The following is a 25476-nucleotide window of genomic DNA, read 5'->3' on the forward strand; positions in this document are numbered from 1 at the left end:
CGGAGCTTTTTAAGTCCTACGCACCGCCACAGCCCTTCAGGGTCCACCATCAGAGAACGACTTGACCGACAGGTAGCAGACTACCTGGCCTTAACCGCAGATATCGACACTCTGAGGAGCAATGAACCCCTTGACTACTGGGTGTGCCGGCTTGACCTGTGACCTGAGCTATCCCAATTTGCGCTCAAACTTCTGGCCTGTCCCGCTTCAAGTGTCCTGTCAGAAAGGACCTTCAGTGCAGCAGGAGGTATTATCACTGAGACGAGGAGTCGCCCTGGTCAAAAAAGTCTGGATTACCTCACCTTTCTTAAGATGAATGAGGGATGAATCCCGAAGGGACTGACACTGGGCGATACATTTGACTGAACAAGGCCTGATCAGATGACCTGCCTTGGCCTAAAAATGGTACACACGCTTCTGTATTTGAACTCTGAATGCCGGATGACTTGTGTGACTTATCCGCCACCAACTAGGGTTCAAGCCGCAATGTTTTAGGGCACTTTCTGCCTGGCAAAACAAACAGAAATTTTTCAGGCCGCTGCTACAGCAGCATCTGCGACAATACCAAATTTTCCAGCCAGGTGTACATGCCTAATTTTTCTGGCCTCTGCTGCTGCACTTGTTATGGTGCTGCAATTTTTATGGCCGCTGCTACAGAAGCGGCTGCAACAATACCAAATTTTTCAGGCATGTGTACATGCCTAATTTTTCAGGTACTCTCTGCTGACATCTCTGTCCATTTTAGCAACCATGGATATTAGATGTATGCTAAGGGTAGCATGGTGGCTCAGAGGTTAGCACTGCTGCCTAGTAGCGATGGGGCCTTGTGTTCAAATCCCACTATGTGCTGCCTCAAGGGGGGCTCTAACTATGTGCTGCCTAATATGGGGGAATCTATGTAATGCCTAAAGGGGGGATCTAACTATGTGCTGCCTAAAGGGAGGCTCTAACTATGTGCTGCCTAATATGGGGGAATCTATGTGCTGTCTAAAGGGGGTAATCTAACTATGTGATGCCTAAAGGGGGCTCTATGTGCTGCCTAAAGGGGGCTAAAGCAAGTTATTCCAAACCATTTTGGAATAATAGGTGATTTATGCCCTTTATGGATTAAAACCAGACTCTGCATCAACTATGTAATTTTCCATGGGAGTTTTGCCATGGATCCCACTCCGGCACGCCACAGTCCAGGTGTTAGTCCCCTTGAAACAACTTTTAAATCACTATTGTGGCCAGAGAGAGTCCCTGTGGGTTTTAAAATTCGCCTGCCCATTGAAGTCAATGGCGGTTCGCCCGGTTCACCGGTTTGCAAACTTTTGCGGATGTTTGCGTTCGCGGTTCTCGAACCGAAAATTTTATGTTCGCGACATCACTAGTGACCACAAGATGCCCTGCACATTCTGCTGTTACTGTCCCTTGTATCACTACTAGGGGTAAAGTGGCCATGGCCCAAGCTTCTAATCTTGCACAGGGCCTGTGCAATTTCAATACCCCATTTTTGCAGCCACCTCATTCCCTTCTCCTCTAACCATTCCACACTTCATTCCCTTGTGCCATTTCAATCCCTCTAACTCCCCCCCCCCCACACACACACACACACATGCTGTATCAACTCCTGAGCTACATCTTTCCCCCTTTTCTGGAAATGGAAATGCTGGGCACTTGTGGAGATGAGCCATACCCTGTGAGTACATGTTGCTCATTTGCATGTATGAAAATTCCAAATTAGTGCTTTGGACACTACGCTGACACAGCAAACCTTCTTGCCACAGCTCGCATTGATGTGCCATCGTGGATGAGCTGCACTACCTGAGCCACTTGTGTGAGTTGTAGACTCTGTCTCATGCTACCACTAGAGTGAAACCACCGTCAGCCTTAAAAAGGGACCAAAACATCAGCCAGGAAGCATAGGAACTGAGACGTGGTCTGTGGTCACCACCTACAGAACCACTCCATTATTGGGGGGCGTCTTGCTAATTGCCTATAATATCCACCTGTTGTCTGTTCCATTTGCACAACAGCATGTGAAATTGATTGTCAATCAGTGTTGGTTCCTGAGTGGACAGTGTGATTTCACAGAAGTCTGATTGACTTGGAGTTACATTGTGTTGTTTAAGTGTTCCTTTTATTTTTTTGAGCAGCATATAAATACAATTATAACAGAGATCAAGGACTGGGTATAACCGGTTCAAAACAATACTGGTGAAGACACTTCACATTTCTTTACATGTTTGACCTACAGAATAAAGATAATGTATCATTTTTACCATAAAGTGCACTGTGTAAAAACCAAACTCTCCCAAATCTGCATAATTGAACTTTTCTCATAAATTTCCGCCCACAGAAAAATTTGGGGTTAAAAAATAGAAAAGTACAATCGGTCACACAAAAAAGAGTTCTGGCTCTTAAAAGGCTGTGCCCTAAGGGAAAATTGTCTGTGTCCTTAAAAGGGTACTCGCCCCTAGACATATTATCCCCTATCTAAATGTATTTATTGTGCATTTTTACTTTATCATTATGGTCATTAAGGAAAATCCACAATACATTTGCAGCTTCTTTAATACCAAAATTGCCATGCCATAAATTTTAAATATGTATGCTTAGGATCTCCTTTTTTTTTTTTTTTTAATCCAATCCACTCCATTGGTTCTATAAACTCATTTAGGGGCCTCATTATTTAGTTTTTTTTGTTTTTTTTTTACAGAGTCATGAAATTGTTTTAGTATAACTTGAGAAGGTGGCTGTTACAATTCACTACAGAGGATAAAGTCTCTGCGCCTCCACAGATGCAGTTATAAATATGTGTTACATAGATAGGGACCCACTCAGGCCTTGGACATGTTTGATCCCCCCATTACCCTATACTAAATCCGTAGTTATGCCTTTCCCAATACTGAATTCATAGTTAGGCTTTCAGGAACAGACCTTTTCTGAGGATTTTTTTTCCACGCTCAGTACGGCAGGTTTAGTCTGTAGACGATAAATGGAAAGAATTGAGAATAATGAAGAATGTTTAGAAAGTTGCTTCATTTTGCATTCAGCAAAAAAATGAACAGTAAAAAAAAAAAAATAGGTATCCATAGCCTGCATAGCAGTCACATATCAATGGCTTTGTTTCAAATCCATTGAGTTGTTGTACAAGTACTAAACATTGAAAGGTGTGTCACTTTTTAAATACCGTATTTTTCGCCGTATAAGAAGCACTTTTTCTTCCCCAAAACTGGGGGGGAAAGTTGTTGCGTCTTATACGGTGAATACACACCTATCGGGTCGGTCCCTGCGGCCATCAACAGCCGGGACCCGCGGCTAATACAGGACATCACCGCTCGCGGTGATGCCCTGTATTAACCCTTCAGATGCAGCGATCAAAGCTGACTGCTGCGTCTGAAGTGAAAGTGACACTAACCCGGTTGCTCAGTCGGGCTATTCGGGACCGCCGCGGTGAAATTGCGGCATCCCGAACAGCTTACAGAACACCGGGAGGGACCTTACCTGCCTCCTCGGTGTCTGCTCCATGCCGGGATCCCCTGCATGGCGGCGCTCTCCTTCGACGTCATCACGTCTTCGCGCACGCTGTCCCGTCATCCAATAGGAGCGGCGTGCGTAGCAACGTGATGACGGTGACGGAGAGTGTGGATCCCGGGGAAGAAGACGTCCGGAGCGTCGGGGACACCCCAGGGACGCGGCGACAGAGATGGAGCGACATCCAGGGCAGCGGGGACGGGTCCGGAGCGGCGGGGACACGTGAGTATTACCTCCAATCCAGTGGTCTTCAACCTGCAGACCTCCAGATGTTGCAACACTACAACTCCCAGCATGCCCAGACAGCCAACGGCTGTCCAGGCATGCTGGGAGTTGTAGTTTTGCAACATCTGGAGGTCCGCAGGTTGAAGATCACTGTTGGGTGTAGAATCTTTTTTTTTCTAGATTTTGCACCTTTAAAATTGGGTGCGTCTTATATGCCGGTGCGTCTTATTATGCCGGTGCGTCCTATAGGGCAAAAAATACGATACTTTGGATCCAATAGTATGTGTGTATTCTATTTATAACATTTTAAGTAAAGCTCTCCCCCACTTCCCCTTTTATCATTCATTCAATTGCCATTGGCTATAACTTACCACCTGCCACTGCGTCTGTAGCAAAGTTTTTCCATTTTAAGGGCTCGTTCACACAAATCTTTGTTGCAGATTTTGCTTCGGATTTTCCGCTGCCTATTATCTACAGCTTTTTTTCTGCTGCTTATTTTTTTGCTGGTAAGTCAATTATAAAACATGCAGCAGAATATAAAAGGCGGCAGATCAGCATGCGGAAAATCCGCACAAAAAATCCGCTCATGTAAACGAGCACTAAAGGGTGAAATCCAAAGGAGAATTCTGCAACAAAGAAGCAACATAAAAATGTTACGTGGTCCACGAACAATTACATATTGAATTACATCAAGTAATTCCATTCATATATTTTTATTTAAAGGGGTACTCTGCTACTAAACATCTTATCCCCTATCCAAAGGATAAGGGAGAAGATGTCTGATCATGGGCGGCCCGCTGCTGGGGACCCCCACGATCTCTGCTGCGGCACCCCGCTGTCATCACTGCACCGAGCAAACTCGCTCTGTGTGTAATGACGGGTGATACAGGGGCCGGAGCTTCGTGACTTCACGGCTCCGCCCCCTCATGATTCCATGTTCAATCCCCTCAACACAAGTCTATGGGAGGGGGCGTGGCAACTGCCACGCCCCCTCCCATAGACTTGTATTAAGGGCACGGGCTGTGACGCCACAAGGGGGCGGAGACGTGATGTCACAATGCTCCAGCCCCTGTATCGCCAGCGATTACACACAGTGATGACAGCTGGGTGCCGCAGGCGAGATCGTGGGGGTCCCCAGCAGCGGGCCGCCCGTGATCATACATCTTCTCCCTTATCCTTTGGATGGGGATAAGATGTCTAGGGACAGAGTACCCCTTTAATTATAAGATTTACAGTATTTCCCTTTGATTATCCCCACCAGAAACTATATATATATATATATATATATATATATATATATATGTGTTGTATTTATTAGCTCACAATGTTATATTTCATAAGACGAATTCCTGCTTCCTCCATACAGCAGCCTTCAGTACAGCCATTTATATTGATGATGCATTCCAGTTAGTAAACTTGGCTCTTCTTTGTGAATGTTAAAAGCCATTATCATGAACTCAGGTGGTTATTTTCAGTATATGAAATGAGCTGTGACCTTGATTCTGCTGCTGATTGATTGCTGTTCTCACTAATGAATTGTCATGTTTGTTCTATATTTCTCTGGAAAAGAAGATTTGTTGGACTGGAGAGGGGCTAATTATTTTTGTAACTGCATAATAAAGTGTCAGCCCTGTAGAACCTGCACTGTAAAGCTTTTTACTGTTCTTTGTTCATTAAGTGCGCCAATTTAGTGATTGTTTTGTAGTTAAACACTTCATTTTACTGACTTGAAAAGTACTTCAGAATGATTGGCTATTATTTAGCCTGGTCAGATGGTCTGCTATCATTTTCAACTGAAAAGCTATACTTATCGAGTTTCTATGTAGTAAACAAATCCACGAAGAAGCAATCTTCAAAAGAGAAATTGTCAATGACTCATTAAAGATATTTAAATGCTTCTAAAAAGAACCGGTGAAACCTTCTGCCATTACTCGAAGGTCCTGCATCCGGACCCTCTTGTTCATTTATTCATTTTTGATGAACATATTCTTAAAGCTGCTGCTTAATGAAATCTTTTAAAAGAAGAAAAATATGTTCTTCTGCTACTTTACAGGATTTTATTACAGACTATGCATTTGGAACATGGAGTTCGTTTTAATTTGAGATCAGGGTTGGCAAGTCATGGATCATGGTGGGTAAAAATGCGCAGTGCAGAAAGTGAAAAACCTTGGTTTCCAAAGCCTGAGCTAATGCAAATTGTAGATAATCATCATAGCCATTCTAATAAAAGCATAAGAGACTATGTCACTAGGTTTATACTGCCCTGTCTGAGGACAGCATAACCTAGTAACAAAGATGTTGATTAGAATGAGGTATAATTTACATTATTCTGTGCAGCTGTACTGCAGACAAGAGTATTGAGGACACCGAATGCACTAATCCTCTCCATTATGTGCACCCATATTGTAATCCTCAATATACATGAACTCCCTCCACTCACTGTGTATTAACAGACAGCTGTCAATTAGCGGCCGGTGGGTAGAGGGAGTGGCGCGGAACACTGCTCATTCTCATGTATAATAGCAGGATGACAAAATAATGTAAGCAATACATTGTTCTGTTCAGTATCCCTGTCACTAGTTTATGCTTCCCTATCAGGAAAGGTAGAAAACAGTATGTCCTGTTCTCTCCAGCCATTGTTTCTACCTGCTCTGACTTAAACAGTGGTCCCTAACTGGGCGACAGTCCCTACACTTACAGCATCAATGTAATTTGAAAAAACTTTTTACATGTTTTCCAGAAATGCAAAAGTTTAGATCACAGTGGTCGACCGGGGAGTGAAGAGTGCTGCCACACACTTCACAGGGTTATAGCTCGTGATTGCAATAGGTCTGAGTACTGGGACCCAGTAAGATCTAAATTTTTGACGTGTCTGAACAGCATGTCAAAAGTTTTTCCATATAAAATTAACACCTAATCTATGTGTTCCTGGAGAATAAGACAGGCCAAGTAATTACTAAATGGTCACATAAATGACAAAATCAGAACGCAAGAGGGCAAACAGACCAATGGGTCAGGACTAGGATAGTAATGCAATACAGGATCAGAACCAAAGGCAAAACACATACAAAACAGGCAGAGGTCAAACTAGAAGAGTAATGTTGGGTCTAAAACAGCAGCAGAGTAAGAGAACAAGGGAAATGGTCAGGATTAAGCCCCACAGGATAGGGGATAAGTTTTATATTGCGGGGGTCTGATCGCTGGGACCCTACGCGATCTCCCGCATGGCAACCCAAATGTATCCTCTAGAGAAACATGGAGATGGTGTGTCGGACGTGGATTCCTGCAGGTGTTGGCACGCCCTCTTCCTGGGGACTGGAGGGGTGCCGTGCAGGAGATTACGGGGGGTCCCAGCGGTCGGACCCCTCGCAATCTAAAATCCTCTATCCTATGGATAGGGGATATGTTTTATTGCACCGTAGTACTCTTTTAATAAACAAATACATATTGTATAAAACTGATTGCAGTCATTCGACCTGATATTTAATTCTGTCCCAACATAAGCATGTGTGCTCTATCAATAAATGCTGACAAAAAAACAGGTATAAAATATAGGAATAAGAGAGGGCAGTATAAAAAAAACCCTATTAAAATGAAATGCAGAAGGTTACACTGGGAATCATTTTGGGCTCTTATGATTCCATTGAGTCCGTTAATGACTAAAAGTTATCACAGTGATGGACCTGATTAATCTTAATTTATCATTTGTAACCAGTATTGTCATTCGCAGCCAGTATAATCAATACTGTAAAGACACATCCAAGCTAAGCAAATATGTATCACTCAACGCTGTAAAATGTCTCTGGAATAATACATACTGTTTGCCTTAGCTGGACTTGGTAATAAGCCTTAACAGGTATCTTATTACACCATAAAGAAATAAAGATTCAAGTTGAATATCAGATATATAAATCTGTATATGTACTACCATCATATAGTTAATAACTGCAGGATCCATTACTTCCCAAACTTCCACAGTTATACTGTATGCTATGTAGTGGCCTTCTATCATTTATATCACTGATGGTTACGTGGTCAGGTGCACCTGTACGTTTTTGATTCCTTTTTATTGCCACATATCTGCTTTTCCTGTGTTGCTGCCGTTTAAAGGGGTACTTTGCTGCTAGACATCTTATCCCCATCCAAAGGATTTCCCGCAGCACCCCATGTTCTAAACAAATGCTGGGTTCCTGAGGCACTGGCCATGACGTCACTGACATGCCCCTCGTGTCATCACACCACATCCCCTCCATTCATGTCTATGGGAGGGGACGTGTCAGCAGATAAGCCCCCTCCCATAGACATGAATGGAGGGGATGTGGTGTGATGTCACGAGGGCCGTGACATCACGATCAGGACCTCCAACTCCGAGTGTTCTGAACAAAATGTTCAGAACACTGGAGTACCCCTTTAAGTCTTCACGCATGCACTATATAGTCAGCAATCCTGATACATGCAGAAGAATACTTAAAGGGGTACTCCATTGGAAAACTTTTTTTTTTAATCAACTGGTTCCAGAAAGTTAAACAGATTTGTTAATTACGTCTATTAAAAAAATCTTATCCTTCCAGTACTTATTAGCTGCTGAATACTACAGAGGAAATGATTTTCTTTTTTTAGAACACAGAGCTCTCTGCTGAATCACGAGCACAGTTCTCTCTGCTGACATCTCTGTCCATTTTAAGAACTGTCCAAGGTAGGAGAAAATCCCCATAGCTCTGGTCAGTTCCTAAAATGGACAGATATGTCAGCAGAGAGCACTGTGCTCGTGCTGTCAGCAGAGAGCACTGTGTTTCAAAAAGAAAATAATTTCCTCTGCAGCATTCAAAGGATTGGAAGGATTAAGATTTTTAATAGAAGTACTTTACAAATCTAAAAAATGCAAGTGTGTGTGCAGCTCACAAACCAAAAATCCGAGGATATAATTGGTTATATGCTGAAACCCCAACGGCCGGGAATAAAATATATAGGAAAAGAATATATAACCAATCCTTCTAGGATTTTACCCTGAAAGGTACACAATGAATTCCAAATTAATATAGAGATGCTTCAATTAATTAGATTTTTTTATTAAACATATATAAAACAATTATATAAAATTACTATAATCCTGGCACAGATGTATTAAAGGTGAAAGTCCACTGGACCCTAGTGGTGTTAATCGCCAAAAAGTAATAATTTAATGGAAGACTTTAAATTCTGGCAACTATATGATGTACAATAAGTATTGCTGGAAGTTCCAGTCTGGAAAGAAATATTGTGTCCTTTTTTGGTACAGCTGATGCAAAAAGATCTTTGTAGTATATGTAAAAGCAAATATAGCCTTTGTAATAGATGATATAATAGATGATTTAATAGATAGTGTATCCAATAGATGGTTACTTGTTTCAGTCTTTTTAGCTGATACAGGCTTTGAACTGATCTGTATTGAACACTGCTGATACAATGTATCTCACCCGCTCCTGACGATCGAGGTTAACTCCGTTCACCACACTCCGACTCCGCTGGCACAGGGCTGTCACTTGTGCAGAGTTTTAATTATGCAGGGGTGCATTTGGCACAACGTCCCCAGTGGCCTCCGTACTGCTCCTGTGATGATATTGCAGGGCAGGCACAGCGCTGGCGTCCCTCGTGGTGGATGGTAATGGAGAATGATGTGGTCTCAGGGCGGATGGAAAGGTGGATCTTTCCCAGCAGGTTCGGGTTGGTGGCAAATCACGGTGAAAGTCCAGACCAGACTGCCACTGCAATAATTGTCCCTTCCAGTGAATCGTGAGTCTCTATGCCAGGTTCACACCATCAGTATGTTACAAGGTGCGATAATTGACCTAGACGCGTTTCAGGGTTCTTTCTCTATATTGCATGACCCTTTCTTCAGTAGGAATGGAAGTAAAAAGTGTACTTTCGGGATAAAATCCTAGAAGGATTGGTTATATATTCTTTTCCTATATAATTTACAAATCTGTTTAACTTTCTGGCACCAGTTGATTAAAAAAAAAAAGTTTTCCACTGGAGTACCCCTTTAATGAAACAAATATCAAATCTTGATAATATAAAATGTAATACTTTGTTCACTAGTTCAATTTCTGTTTTATGCCAGGGGTAAGTTATCAGTGACTCGGCCTCTATTGTTGACTCTTCCCCTGTCACATTTCTGTACAGGCTCTCCTTCCTTATGAGCTCAATAGGGACAGCAGGGATTTTAAATTATAAGCTGTATTGAATATTCTCATTCTAAATTATAATATTAATCTGCTTAGCTGTTCCTGCAGTTTAAAATACTACTTGGAAAGCATGTTCATGGGGCATACAGCAAAGTAGCCCTACATAGCCCTAAACATGGTTAAAGCTCCTGGCCTCCGCTACAAGTGCCCAAGATGTGGGAGCTACTTGTTACATACCCATAAGTTATTGAAGCTATTCCCGTGTCCAGCCCTTCTTCCCAGCTATGTCTGATAGCTTTAGCATCCAATCAGGAGAATACTAGAGTCATAGCTGAGAGGAAGGTCTTGGAATATTTTCCAAACAAAGTCCTCTGGGCACCTAGTGCCTGTCTCTTGGGCACTTGTGGTTGCCAGGTGCTTAAACAACAGGCTTTGGCCGTGCAAACTGCTTGGCCGAGACTAGAAGTGTGGTTCTATTCCCCTCCCAGCCCACTGTATAAAGCTGTCAGCATCACAAATAACAAAAGGATTGGACATTTGAATTCCAACATGCCTAGTCCTTTTCTTCCTTAAAGGGGTACTCCACTGACATTTTTTTAAATCAACTGGTGCCAGAAAGTTAAACAGATTTGTAAATTACTTCTATAATATAAATCTTAATCCTTCCAGTACTTATCAACTGCTGTTATAATCCAGAGGAAGTTCTTTGATTTTTGAATGTCCTTTCTGCCTGACCACAGTGCTCTCTGCTGACACCTCTGTCCATTTTAGGAACTGTCCAGAGTAGGAGCGAATCCCCATAGCAAACCTATCCTGCTCTGGAGAGTTCCTAAAATGGACTGAAGTGTCAGCAAAGAGCAATGTGGTCAGGCAAAAAGGAAATTCAAAAAGAAAAGACCTTCCTGTGGATCATAACAGCAGCTGATAAGTACTGGAAGGAATAAGATTTTTTAATAGAAGTAATTTACAAATCTGTTTAACTTTCTGACACCAGTTGATTTAAAAAAAATGTTTTCCAGTGGAGTACCCCTTTACATTTTATCTGTCAGGGGAGGGTTGTCTACACATTAGACAGTTGGTTGGTCTGAATGAAATTGGGGCTTCTAATGTGTATAGGGTCTATACTTGTCACTCACAGGACTTGTCATTTTATTGTTTTTTTTTTTTGTCATAAAAAAAACAAAAAACACAAAAATAGTAAAAGGCACATTACACCCGATTTTTTTTTTGTGTAGTATAAATGCATAATGGGGAAGATTTATCAAAATCAGTGCAAAGGAAAAGTTTACCAATTGAACATAGCAACCAGATCAATTCTTTTAATTCTTATAATTTTTCAGAGGCCCTGTTAGAAATAAAAGAAGCGATCTGATTGGTTGCTATGGGCAACTAGTCAACTTTTCCTCTGGGCAGGTTTTGATAAATCTCCCCCATAGTATTCTAAATGTCAGTAAACTTTGTAGATCTAAAGCAACACTGGGAATCATCACTGTTGGGAACAGTAGTTAAAGAAGCACTCCACAATTTTCCCCCCCGCTTATATTTTGCTGCTTATATAGTGCTGCACATGCTAGAATGCAACAAGATTGTTGTAAAATCTCTTCTCCACGCTCCGGGCCTGCCCCGGACTAGTGATGTTGCCTTGACGACGACACACAGTGACATTCATGCGCAGGCTGCGAATGAACGTCCCTGTGCGGTGGCGTCAAGGCAACATCACTTGTCCGGGGCAGGCCCTGAGCGCGGAGAAGAGGGCCCCCCCCCGGTGAAAATGGACAGCCCAGAACGACTAACCCTCCCCATCGGACGGTCTCTGCAGCACAGATGGCCCGGACCAGCTCACCCTTCCTTCCCTCCGAGGGGAGGTGAGTAGAAAACTAAAGGGGGGTCTGGATGATGACGAAGGCGGCAGTGGTCTTCAACCTGCGGACCTCCAGAGGTTTCAAAACTACAACTCCCAGCATGCCCGGACAGCCGATGGCTGTCCGGGCATGCTGGGGGTTGTTGTTTTGCAACATCTGGAGGTCCGCAGGTTGAAGACCACTGAAAAGATATTGACAGGCGGAGAGTTCATTTGAGTATAAGCCGAGGGGGGCGTTTTCAGCACGAAAAATCGTGCTGAAAAACTTGGCTTATACTCGAGTATATACGGTAGATAAAGTTGGGAGGGGTCTGGGAGTTGCTAGGAGAGTTCTGATGGGCGAGGATGTCATTCTGTAGTTTACAGATAGTCAACTGACCCAGGACAGACCACTTTCTGAGACACATAAAGCCATGTACTTTTCTGGTGGCCTAAATGCTGGTCACTTGATTCAGGTACAGTAAATAGATGCAGCTCTATTGGAATAAAACAGATGGTGTTGCAGGACTAGTGTTAGTGATATGAGAAGCTAAAAACAAACTGTAGTGCTTCTGTAAAAGTCAATGACTACATACAAACAACCATTTGACGGAACATGTTAGTAAAGCACCCGTAATTGACTACAGTAACTAAAAATAAGATCTGGTCATATCATAGTATATTAGTACAATGCTTTAAATGCTCTTAAGGTTATTTTTACATGCTTTTATTTTTTATTTTTTGATGCACAAAAAGAAAAAGTCTGCAGAAAAAGAATCTTAAAAAAACACTTCATAAAAATGTAAACGAATATTTTTATTTGCCTTTTTCTGCTCTGCACATAGTTAAGTCTCCTTTCTCTTCCTGCTCTCAGTGGGGTAGGCTCCTGCTATGTTATTAAAGGGGTACTCCGGTGGAATTTTTTTTTTTTTTTTAAATCAACTGGTGCCAGAAAGTTAAACAGATTTGTAAATTACTTCTATTAAAAAAATCTTTTAATCCTTTCAGTACTTATTAGCTGCTGAATACTACAGAGGAAATTCTTTTCTTTTTGGAACACAGAGCTCTCTGCTGAATCATGAGAACAGTACTCTCTGCTGACATCTCTGTCCATTTTAAGAACTGTCCAGAGTAGGAGAAAATCCCCATAACAAACATATGCTGCTCTGGACAGTTCCTAAAATGGACAGAGATGTCAACAGAGAGCAATGTGCTTGTGATGTCAGCAGAGAGCTCTGTGTTCCGAAAAGAAAATAATTTCCTCTGTAGTATTCAGCAGATAATAAGTATTGGCACCAATTGGTTTAAAAAAAAAAAAGTTTTCCACCGGAGTACCCCTTTAACACTTCAGATGTTCTGGTTGTGTGCAAACTACTTTACATAACTTCATGTAACTCACTGACACAGTAAAGCTTGCACACAAGCAGATGTGTGAAGTGTTTATGGTTATGTTCACATAAAGGCAATGTTCCCGGCAGATCATGTCTCCCTCCTGCTCTGTGAATAGACAGTGTGTGACGTCAGCAGCAGCCCTTCGACTACTTCAGAATAAAGGAAGGTGGCCTAGACAACTAGCAATAAACACAAAGCTTTAACATGAAAAGGAGGCAAGTTTGAAAATTATATATATTTACAAAAGTGTATAACTTTACATGCCCTACAAACTGATAATGGAGATGGGAATACCACTTTATTGTAAATAACCCATTAGAAAGAAGGCTGATTTCTTGTTTTGTATAGTTGTAAATTTATAAATGCGCTCTACAAAGCTAAAAGAAAAAATTCTTATATTCAGGTCTAATGCTGATGGTTACTGGTCTTTCATTAACATATTGAATGTGCTAAAAAGATATTTAATATTTCTTGAATTTTGCCATGGGTTTCAGTAAATTGACATAATATCTGTTTTCTTTGAGTTACTAATACAATATTTACTATCTATCTATCTATCTATCTATCTATTTTAGGTCTGCATATCTGTTTTCAATATTTGTTTTTGTTTTTCAATTAACTTATTGACATTTTTCTCCATAGAGATGAAGCTTCTGCTACTACTGACATTCCTGTCCACTGTAAATGTTTTCTCTGCCACGAAATTGAAACCCAACTTTGTCCTGATAATGGTTGATGACCTTGGAATTGGAGATGTGGGATGTTATGGGAACAAAACACTCAGGTTTGAGAATGTTTTGATAATCTATGTTACCTTTGCAAAGCTTACTTTAAAAGCAACCCAACGATTATATTACAATAATAATGATGTGTTTTTTCAGCTCTAGCTATTTTACATTAAAATAGTTTTGCATGCTGTAATAGAGTAAATGGCTTCATGCCACTCATAAAGTAGTTGAATAATGAAGAGCGGTTTAGTATAATTTTGGAATGAGCTTATAAAAATGACTCTTTAATTTATTTTTCAGGACACCAAATATTGACAGATTAGCTGCAGGAGGGGCCAAGCTTACACAACATATAGCAGCATCTCCATTATGTACACCTAGCCGAGCAGCCTTCATGACAGGCAGATATCCTGTCCGATCAGGTATAATGCAATAGTTACTCTAAATTCCCTAAAATAATGATGTTATAGAAAGTGATTTTCCCTTTTCATTGCCAACTCAGCAGCCTGCCATTCAAACAACCCTTACCAAAGGGGTTCTCTTATTAGTACATCCCTTTTTAGATTGAAGAGAGCCCGGTGACTGATGGCTACAGGTGCATCTTCAGAAACCCCAAGAGATCAGCTGGGAAATATGCAGCTGACCTGCAACAACAATGACACTGGCAAACAAATACTATGACATGCCAGCCAGTCAACTTGTTGGCTTGGTATTGGCATGGGTAAGTGAGAAGTTACATGAGTTGTAGAACGTTCCATGTGTCACAGTTACTGGGTTAGAAAAGCGTAGAGCTATTGTAAAAGGTGTATTCTGGTATCATAACATTTAATTTAAATTAAAATATCACCCCATGACTAATGACTTGCTAATATAGTGTTATCGCAAATTGTACTGGCTTCAGCATTCTTTTGCTTGATTCACCCCTGACGAATACATGTGTAGTCCTTTCATTGTCAGTGTGGTGTTGTTTCCAGCTCCACAACTCCTTCATCTCTCTCAAGACAATGCATCATCCTCAGGCTCTTGTCTCTGAACTCTAACCTCTGCCCAGCCCCTACAGTCTACATGATCATCTTCTAGTCATATACACATTTCCCTTCATATAGACATGTATATCATTATTGGGGAATTTAGGGAGAATGAGGTTTGTTTACAGCATATTTCCTTGTGCTAAATAATGCCACAGGCAGAGGAGCAGGCAGGGAATGTGTGCAGCAGGTGCTACAACCTCACAGAGCATTAGTCTGTGGTGTAATAAGATGTTTTGCAACAACTGTGGGCAGTGAACTGGTAGGATTGGCGAGGGAGGGGACTAGGCTGGGCTGTGATAAGAGCAAAGGGAAAGCAATGCATTTTGGGGCTGAGCATCTGCTCAACCAGTTGGTGCAGCCATGAAGTAATGGACTAAGACCCCTAAAACAAATGGATTTTGGTTGTTTAAGAACTGGAGAAGACATGTAGGCAATGCAATATGCTTCTGCAGCAATTTTCTCTTTTTCTTTTACCTGACATTGGAATACCCCTTTAAACTGTAAAATAGACTGAGTCCTTTATGTTATGGTATATGATGCCAAACAACATGTCCAGATTGAGCATTTAATGAATCTACACCGGTGTCCATCTAAGAACTCTTACTTCATCAAATAGGCAGAGATAAGCAGTAATATGCATAAGATTGGGTTCACATATTGCAGTTGAATTGCTTTTTTGATTTCCTAAAACATAAACAGGCTTGCAACAATGAAAACATTATTAGTACAGTCTGTGTAGTTTCTGAAACAATTACCCACTAACTCAGTGTATACTGGGAACTGGAATGGAAGGTAATTGCATAAGAATATACAAAGACTAAAATGTTTCAGCGTTGCCAGGCTGTTTGTATTTTAATCAAAGAACCCAATTCAACTGCAATGTGTAAATCGAGCCTAAGGCCCCATTCACACTATGAAAAACACTATGAAAAAGTGCGGATTCCGCTTCCAGCAGCCCTCTATTTATCTCAATGGAATTCTGTTATGGAATTTTTGGTGTGGATCCGTATTCCACTTGAAGAAAGAACATCTTCATTCTGGGAGAGCACAGTGGTTCCCCAGCCTCCAAAAAAACACCCCCAAGGGCACCAAGACCTACCTAGAAAAGGAATAAAAGATTTGTTTACACATTGCTGCAGTGCATCTTCATAACAAAGATATAGTTTATTGCAATACAAGTTCTATTTAGTAGTGGTAGTAGTATATGAGCAAAAGTGGTATTAGTTTCCCTTTAATATAATGGGACTTCTGCATCAATTCTGCTTCAATTTCTTTGGTAAATTCCATAGTGTGAAGGAGCCCTTAGGGTGATCCTATAAGATGTCAACAACATATGAAGTACAAATTAAGTCCAGATAAAATACACGGCTGTCATATGGGGGTCACATATAGCAGGGCAGATCAAATGCCAGTGATTCAAAGGATCAGGTGGCCATTAGATTAGAGATGATTTACCTGTGGACTTCATTTTAGTCATGCAGGACAACAATGAGGGCTCTGTATGGTGGCATGCTATTACAGGGTACATACTGTATACTATATATTGTTAAACTAAACTTTCTATACCTATAGACCTCAATTTACCCCTCAGGCATCTGTAATGGACAGTGTCAAACTCAGAGTCTAAAAACACTACATCCACAGCCAACCAGCTATCTCGTCTTCTACTCACCTTTTCATCAAAACAGAAATTAGGTTATCCTTAGTAAAACCGTAGTCTCTAGTTTTTCCACAATGGTGTTAAAGGGGTACTCCGCGGCTTAGCGTGACATCATGACGGGATGGGGCTATGACATCATGAGCTACCAGCGCTGGCTCCAGTGTTCGGAACAGTTTGTACCCCTTTAAGCTTACCAGTCTATAGGTACACCCTAAGGGTCAATTTACACGTCCTTATTTTTTGTTGCAGATTTGCTGCTGCCCTTAAAGGGGTACTCCGCTGCTCAGCGTTTGGAACAAATTGTTCCGAACGCTGGAGCCGGCGCCGGGAGCTCGTGACTTCATAGCCCCGCCCCCTCATGATGTCACATCCCGCCCCCTCAGTGAAAGTCTATGGGAGGGGGCGGATAGGGGATAAGATGTCAGATCGCCGGGGTCCGCTGCTGGGGACCCCCGGGATCTACCATGCAGCACCCACCTTTTGCGGCTTCCGGAACCGCTGGAGGTCCTCAGGCTGAGTCCATCTTGACCACGAGGATGGAGCATAGTGACATCACGGCCCCGCCCCCGTGTGACGTCACTCTCCGCCCCTCAATGCAAATCTATTGGAGGGGCATGACATCTGTCATGCCCCCTCCCATAGGCTTTCAGGCTTTCATTGAGGGGGCGGAGCGTGATGTCACACGGGGGCGGAGCCGTGACGTCACTATGCTCCATCCCGGTGATCGCCAGTAATCAGACCCAGAGCGAACACGCTCCGGGGACTGATTCTAACGGGGTGTGGTGTGGTAGAGCACGGGGGTCCCCCCGCAATCAGGCATCTTATCCCCTATCCTTTGGATAGGGGATCAGATGTCTTAGCGCCGGAGTAGCCCTTTAAGTCAATGGGCAGCAAAATCTGCTGCAGAAAATGCAAGTCCTGTCTGTAATTTGTTAATTGCTATATTGATTTATTTCAATGTTGTCCAGACTTAGATGGACCGGTGTTGTTGTTACGTGATACGATCTGTAAACAATTCTTTTTTCGTTTTCTTATTGATTTTCTGTATAAAAAAAACTGCAAAACTAAATAAAAACACAGTTATATAAAAAATAAATATGGACATGTGAGCTGACCCTTAAGCATGATAATGCTCACTCCCAGAAAAGTCTCTGCCAGATTGTTACACTTCCTTGGCCTGCTCGGTCACCAGATTTATCATCAACCAAGAAATTATGAAACCAACTGGGATGCCAGCTTTGGCACCCTGTAAGTATAAAGGATCTACAGACCCAACTTCAACTACTATGAGCATAATTTGCTGCGGGATGCCTTACAGAACCCGTATGCCTCTATTCCCTACCTTATCTCATCTGACCAACAGGGTACCCGAGCATTCTTTCATTTGTTTAGTTTTTCTCAGCAAACGTATACTTTTGTTCTAATATTGTAATCGCTTGCATCATCATTACATTTATACATATAAAATGTCATTTGATTCCTTTTTATGAGTTTTTTTTTTATGTCACTGAGTGTATATATACAGTGAAGACATATCTTATCATTTACTTAGAAATGTGTAAATACTGCATTGCCTCAGTGCTCAGTGCTGGTTATACACTATCACCAGGTCTTGTAGATAGAGGTCATCCGTCCAACAGTTGATGTGGTGTGATAGCATTGGTAATAATTCTTCTTGATGGCACTAAGACTTTGATAGTCACATGGATAAAAGTCTCAGAATTCTCTCAGAGAAGGATTCATTATAGCTTGCATCGGCTGAAAACAAGAGATATCTTCTGTCCTCTGGCTATATAACAAAAACTCCTCACAGTTTGATTGGAAGATGTTGTAAAAAATTTATTTGCAGGATTTATCAAGATGATTCACAGATCGCTTCCACTGTACCTTTAGTTAGCGAGTGATTCATCGCTTGAAATAACAAAGTCATTAGTTATATTAGCATTCTTGGTAACGGCAGGAAGAGATTGGTTGTTGTGAAGAAGCCTTGCTGACAGTAATCTAAAAATAGGATTATTTATTACTCTTCTAATAGATAAAAACAGTCTCTGAAAATATTATTCCGAATGCGATTCACTAAAAATGCTATAGAAAATGACGATTATTTTTTATTTACCATAATATATGAATGTGAATGATTTATGATGTGATGTCATCTACGTTATCATTTACATTTATCTAGGGTTTAAATGATTTCATCGATTCTTCCATCAGTGAAAGATCCTTAAATGCCATAATGTTGTGCCAGAGAAGACGATTAAGGAAAATGTCTACCTGTCACATCTTTCATCACCTTACCTGTCAGTTACTAAATATGGAACTTTGTAAACTGCCAGATTTCATTTAACATTCATGTTTAATTTGACCTTTCTCAATAATTGAACTTGCTGATTACATAACAAAAGGTTGAAAATAGCAAGAATAATCAGAGTAATATAGGTCACAAAATAGCTTTAATGTTGGTTCAAAATCTACTTTGGGAAGACAAAAATGGTAGCAGTCCTGCTAGGCTAAGGATGAGTACATAGCAAGAAAAATAGGAGAAAAAGAAAAATGGGAAAAAAGAAGATATTAAGTATTAAATAACATTTATTTAAATAATGTAATGTGAGGTCTTAAGTAGGACCCTTGCTTCAGACAAGTCACAAGATATAATAAAACGTGCTAAAATTAAATCAATACAGTAAAAATATAAAAGCATGTGAAATAGGTGACACTTGTAATTCCCCTGTGTTGGGACATGGAGTATTTTAATCTCTGTGCTATGGTTGGTGCGGTGTGCTGGTAAGTACTATGGTGATTACTTCCCCGCAATGAATGAAAGGTGATAATGTCAAAATTCTAGCATTGCATATTCCTGGCACGGACAGCGCTGTGCCAATGGGGTGCAGAGCTGGGGTGAGATCAGTAGCAGCGCTCGGCAGCCTATTTGTTGCCCACTCTACCCTGTCAGCAAAGGGCTGCTGCATGAGTGGTTTGCAGTATAGGGGTTAAGGCTGAATGCCGTTCATGTGCGCTTTGCAGTGCTCCGCTTTGGGACCCTCTTTATCCTGACGGCACAGGGACAGAATAAAAAGTTCAGAGCGGAATGAAAGTGCCTCTTACCAGCTTTACCGATGGTAGGGTTGCTGGGCTGTGCTTGCTGCGGCTGGCCAGTGGTGCGATCATGTTTAGTGGAGCGTGCTTTCAGTTCTCAAATGAGATGGCAATGGCACCTGGATTGTAGGTACTCCAATGTGTCCACAATTGGGGTGTTGATTGATGCAGTCTTAGGTTAGACGCGTTTTGGGGAGCCACATCCCCTTTTTCAATAGCAATGAAAGTGGTTAGATGGATCCAGTAATTTAGATTGGGACTTTGTCCTCAATATTAAAGGAACCCAAGAGAAATGGGGCATTTTTAAGGGCATTCGTAATAGATCTTGTGCATTACATATACCTTACAGAAATAAACGTGTTTGAAATAGGAAAAGACCAATTTGGTTAATAAAAAACAGTTAGGGGTGCAATTGATGATAAGAGGAAGGCATTTAGGCTACTAAAACAAGAAGGTAGTGGGAAAGCATAAAAAATTATAAAGAGAAAAAATTATTCTGTAAACAAGAGAGGATTGCCATTGAAAGTAAAAAGAACCCAATACATTGTTCACCTACATAAAGAATAAGAAACTTAAAGCTAAATATGTTGCCCCCCAAGAAATAATCTGGGTGTAATGGTGTAGAAGCATGAGAAGTCTACTAAATGCCATTTACTCTATTGTATTCACACAGGAAAATCTAATGCCAGATGACATGAGAAGGAATAACGTATATTTCATCCCAGAGTTTTGAAGGAATTATGTACTGTGCTAGACAGACCCTTCTTCCTTATTATTCTATGATAACAGGGAGTGTTCCACAGGACTGGTGCTTAGCAAATGTTGTATCAATATTCAAAAAGGGTATACATAGTAACATAGTTCATAAGGTTGAAAAAAGACCAGATTCCATCAAGTTCAACCTATAACCCTAATGAGTCCCTAGTGAGGTGATACAAAAGAAGGCAAAAACCCCTCATACTAGAGGTAAAAATTCCTTCCTGACTCCAAATATGGCAATCAGAATAAATCCCTAGATCAACCTTCTGTCCCTATACATCTAGAATCCATAACCTGTAATGTTATTATTCTACAAAAATGCATCCAGACCCCTTTTGAACTCTTTTAGAGTTCACCATAACCACCTCCTCTGGCAGAGAGTTCCACACTCTCATTGCTCTTACAGTAAAGAACCCCAGTCTGTGCTGGTATAGAAACCTTCTTTCCTCTAAACGTAGAGGATGCCCCCTTGTTATAGATACAGTCCTGGGTGTAAATAGATCATTGGAGAGATCTCTGTACTGCCCCCGGATATATTTTTACATGGTTATTAGGTCACCCCTAAGCCTTCTTTTTCTAAACTAAATAACCCTAATTTAGGGAATACTGTGTGATCTGACTAGTGATTTGTACAGTGGTAGATTTATTTCCTTGTCGTGGGCATCTATGCCCCTATTGATGCACCCCATGATTTTATTTGCTTTAGCAACAGCTGCCCGACACTAGTCACTACAGCTAAGTTTACTGTTAACTAAGATTCCTAAGTCCTTTTCCACGTCAGTCGTCCAAAGTGTTCTCCCATTCAATATATAATCCCAGCCTGGATTTTACCGCCCCATGTGCATAACCTTACATTTATCAGTGTTGGACCTCATCTGCCAGTTCCCAGCCCAAACCTCCAACCTATCCAGATTCATTTGTAACAGTGCACTGTCCTCTATTGTGTTGACCACTTTACAGAGTTTAGTATCATCTGCAAAGATTGCTACTTTACTATACAATCCCTCTATAAGGTCATTAATGAATATATTAAATAGAATAGGACTCAAGACTGACCCCTGTGGTACCCCACTAGTAACAGTCACCCAATTCGAATAACTACCATTAATTACCACCCTCTCTTTCCTATCACTGAGCCAGTTACTTACTCACTTGCACACATTTTCCCCCAGCCCAATCCTTCTCATTTTATGCACCAACCTTTTATGTTGAAAAAAAGGAAGATCGGATCGAGCTCTTGTGCAAATAAAAGACTGTGTTTATTCCAACATGACAACAGAGGAACACAAGTAATTAACGTGTTTCAAGCGTTTCAAACCATACCATAATGCAATGCAACATATTACGAACATTAATTCTACACAAAGGTGATCCTAGGGATGACAAATGGAGGGGTCCAGAAATATATATAAATAATAAATACCTACTGGTTTAATAATGTAAAATGACATCCTGGTGTTTTTTTCATACCCAGTGGCACCCGAGTGGAGAGTTTTAAAATACAAAAAACCTCTCCATTTAATAGCTTTTGCTTGTGGTCTCCTCCTCTCTGTCACGATGCCGGCTGGCAGGTGGTGGATCCTCTGTGCCAGAGAGGGATTGGCGTGGACCGTGCTAGAGGATCGGTTCTAAGTCACTACTGGTTTTCACCAGAGCCCGCCGCAAAGCGGGATGGACTTGCTGCGGCGGTAGTGACCAGGTCGTATCCCCTAGCAACGGCTCAACCTCTCTGGCTGCTGAAGAAAGGCGCGGTACAAGGGAGTAGACAGAAGCAAGGTCGGACGTAGCAGAAGGTCGGGGCAGGCAGCAAGGATCGTAGTCAGGGGCAACGGCAGAAGGTCTGGAATCACAGGCAAGGAACACACAAGGAACGCTTTCACTGGCACTAGGGCAACAAGATCCGGCGAGGGAGTGAAGGGGAAGTGAGGTGATATAGGGAAGTGCACAGGTGTAAACAGTAATTGGAACCACTGCACCAATCAGCGGTGCAGTGGCCCTTTAAATCGCAAAGACCCGGCGCGCGCGCGCCCTAGGGAGCGGGGCCGCGCGCGCCGGGACAGAACTGACGGGGAGCGAGTCAGGTACGGGAGCCGGGGTGCGCATCGCGAGCGGGCGCTACCCGCATCGCGAATCGCATCCCGGCCGGAGGTGGTAACGCAGCGCCCCGGGTCCGTGGAACCGACCGGGGCGCTGCAGTGAGGGAAGTGTAGCGAGCGCTCCGGGGAGGAGCGGGGACCCGGAGCGCTCGGCGTAACAGTACCCCCCCCCTTGGGTCTCCCCCTCTTCTTGGGGCCTGAGAACCTGAGGATCAGACTTTTGTCCAGGATATTGTCCTCAGGTTCCCAGGACCTCTCTTCTGGACCACAACCCTCCCAATCCACTAAAAAAAAAGTTTTTCCTCTGACCTTTTTTGAGGCTAAGATCTCTTTGACAGAGAAGATGTCCGAGGAGCCGGAAACAGGAGTGGGAGGAACAGATTTAGGAGAAAAACGGTTGAGGATGAGAGGTTTAAGAAGAGAGACGTGAAAGGCATTAGGGATACGAAGAGAAGGAGGAAGAAGAAGTTTGTAAGAGACAGGATTAATTTGACACAAAACTTTAAAAGGACCAAGATAGCGTGGTCCCAACTTATAGCTCGGGACACGGAAACGGACATATTTAGCGGAGAGCCATACCTTGTCTCCAGGGGAAAAAATGGGAGGAGCTCTTCTTTTCTTATCTGCGAATCTCTTCATGCGAGAAGAAGCCTGTAAGAGAGAATTTTGGGTCTCTTTCCATATGGTGGAAAGATCACGAGAAATTTCATCCACAGCGGGCAGACCAGAGGGCAAGGGGGTAGGGAGGGGGGGAAGAGGGTGACGGCCGTACACCACGAAAAACGGAGATTTGGAGGAAGATTCAGAGATTCTGAAATTATACGAGAATTCGGCCCAAGGTAGAAGATCTGCCCAGTCATCCTGGCGGGAGGAAACAAAATGTCGTAAATAGTCACCCAAGATCTGGTTAATTCTCTCTACTTGTCCATTGGATTGAGGATGGTATGCAGAAGAAAAATTTAATTTAATCTTGAGTTGTTTACAGAGAGCCCTCCAGAATTTAGACACAAATTGGACGCCTCTATCCGAGACGATCTGTGTAGGCAACCCGTGAAGACGAAAAATGTGTACAAAAAATTGTTTAGCCAACTGAGGCGCTGAAGGAAGACCAGGAAGAGGGATGAAATGTGCCATTTTGGAGAATCGATCAACGACCACCCAAATAACAGTGTTGCCATGGGATGGGGGTAAGTCAGTAATAAAATCCATACCAATCAGAGACCAAGGTTGTTCGGGGACAGGTAGAGGATGAAGAAAACCAGCGGGCTTCTGGCGAGGAGTCTTATCCCGGGCACAGATAGTGCAGGCTCGCACAAAGTCCACCACATCAGTCTCTAGAGTCGGCCACCAATAGAAGCGAGAGATGAGTTGCACAGATTTCTTAATGCCCGCATGACCTGCGAGATGGGAGGAGTGACCCCATTTGAGGATCCCAAGGCGTTGGCGTGGAGAAACAAAGGTCTTTCCTGGAGGGGTTTGCCTGATGGAGGCTGGAGAAGTGGAAATCAGGCAGTCAGGAGGAATGATGTGTTGAGGAGAGAGTTCAATTTCAGAGGCATCTGAGGAACGAGAGAGAGCATCGGCCCTAATGTTCTTATCAGCAGGCCGAAAGTGAATTTCAAAATTAAATCGGGCAAAGAACAGAGACCACCTGGCCTGACGAGGATTCAGCCGTTGGGCAGACTGGAGGTAGGAGAGGTTCTTGTGATCGGTGTAAATAATAACTGGAAATCTTGATCCCTCCAGCAGATGCCTCCATTCCTCAAGTGCTAATTTAATGGCTAGGAGCTCTCGATCCCCGATGGAGTAGTTCCTCTCCGCCGGAGAGAAGGTCCTGGAAAAAAAACCACAAGTAACAGCATGCCCGGAAGAGTTTTTTTGTAGAAGGACAGCTCCAGCTCCCACTGAGGAGGCATCAACCTCCAATAGGAAGGGTTTAGATGGGTCAGGTCTGGAGAGCACGGGAGCCGAAGAAAAGGCAGACTTGAGTCGTTTAAAGGCGTCTTCCGCTTGAGGAGGCCAAGACTTGGGATCGGCATTTTTTTTTGTTAAAGCCACAATAGGAGCCACAATGGTAGAAAAATGTGGAATAAATTGCCTGTAATAATTGGCGAACCCCAAAAAACGTTGGATGGCACGGAGTCCGGAGGGGCGTGGCCAATCTAAGACGGCAGAGAGTTTATCTGGGTCCATTTGTAGTCCCTGGCCAGAGACCAAGTATCCTAGAAAAGGAAGAGATTGGCATTCAAACAGACATTTCTCTATTTTGGCATAGAGTTGATTATCACGAAGTCTCTGAAGAACCATACGGACATGCTGGCGGTGTTCTTCAAGATTGGCAGAAAAAATCAGGATATCGTCCAGATATACAACAACACAGGAGTATAGGAGATCACGAAAAATTTCATTAACAAAGTCTTGGAAGACGGCAGGGGCGTTGCATAGACCAAAGGGCATGACCAGATACTCAAAGTGTCCATCTCTGGTGTTAAATGCCGTTTTCCATTCATCCCCCTCTCTGATGCGGATGAGATTATAAGCACCTCTTAAGTCCAGTTTGGTAAAAATATGGGCACCTTGGAGACGATCAAAGAGTTCAGAGATGAGGGGTAGGGGGTAGCGGTTCTTAACCGTGATTTTATTAAGACCGCGGTAGTCAATGCAAGGACGTAGAGAGCCATCTTTTTTGGACACAAAGAAAAATCCGGCTCCGGCAGGAGAGGAGGATTTACGGATAAAGCCCTTTTTTAAATTTTCTTGGACGTATTCAGACATGGCAAGAGTCTCTGGGACGGACAGAGGATAGATTCTGCCCCGGGGTGGAGTAGTGCCCGGGAGGAGGTCAATGGGACAATCATAAGGCCTGTGAGGAGGTAGAGTCTCAGCTTGTTTTTTGCAAAAAACGTCCGCAAAGTCCATATAGGCCTTAGGGAGACCGGTTACATGAGGAAGCACAGGGACACGGC

The 25476-nt window shown here is 42.5% G+C and overlaps 1 protein-coding gene across 5 annotated transcripts in view; it reads left to right on the plus strand.

Moving 5' to 3' along the window:
- The window catches only part of STS (steroid sulfatase), a 254228-nt gene that overhangs the window by 8883 nt on the left and 219869 nt on the right, over nucleotides 1-25476 (plus strand). The window contains exons 1-3 of one of the 5 annotated variants that reach the window (XM_056558856.1): nucleotides 9305-9558; nucleotides 13783-13924; nucleotides 14169-14290. In XM_056558856.1, coding sequence (XP_056414831.1) covers nucleotides 9549-9558; nucleotides 13783-13924; nucleotides 14169-14290 — 274 coding nt within the window. In that variant the 5' untranslated portion in view covers nucleotides 9305-9548. Of the gene's footprint in view, nucleotides 1-9304; nucleotides 9559-13334; nucleotides 13356-13782; nucleotides 13925-14168; nucleotides 14291-25476 lie in introns of those variants that run through there. The other 4 variants (XM_056558855.1, XM_056558852.1, XM_056558854.1 and 1 more) reach the window with 4 other exon arrangements.

The sequence above is a fragment of the Hyla sarda genome, chromosome 2, assembly GCF_029499605.1.
Source record: "Hyla sarda isolate aHylSar1 chromosome 2, aHylSar1.hap1, whole genome shotgun sequence".
Taxonomy (NCBI): Eukaryota; Metazoa; Chordata; class Amphibia; order Anura; family Hylidae; genus Hyla; species Hyla sarda.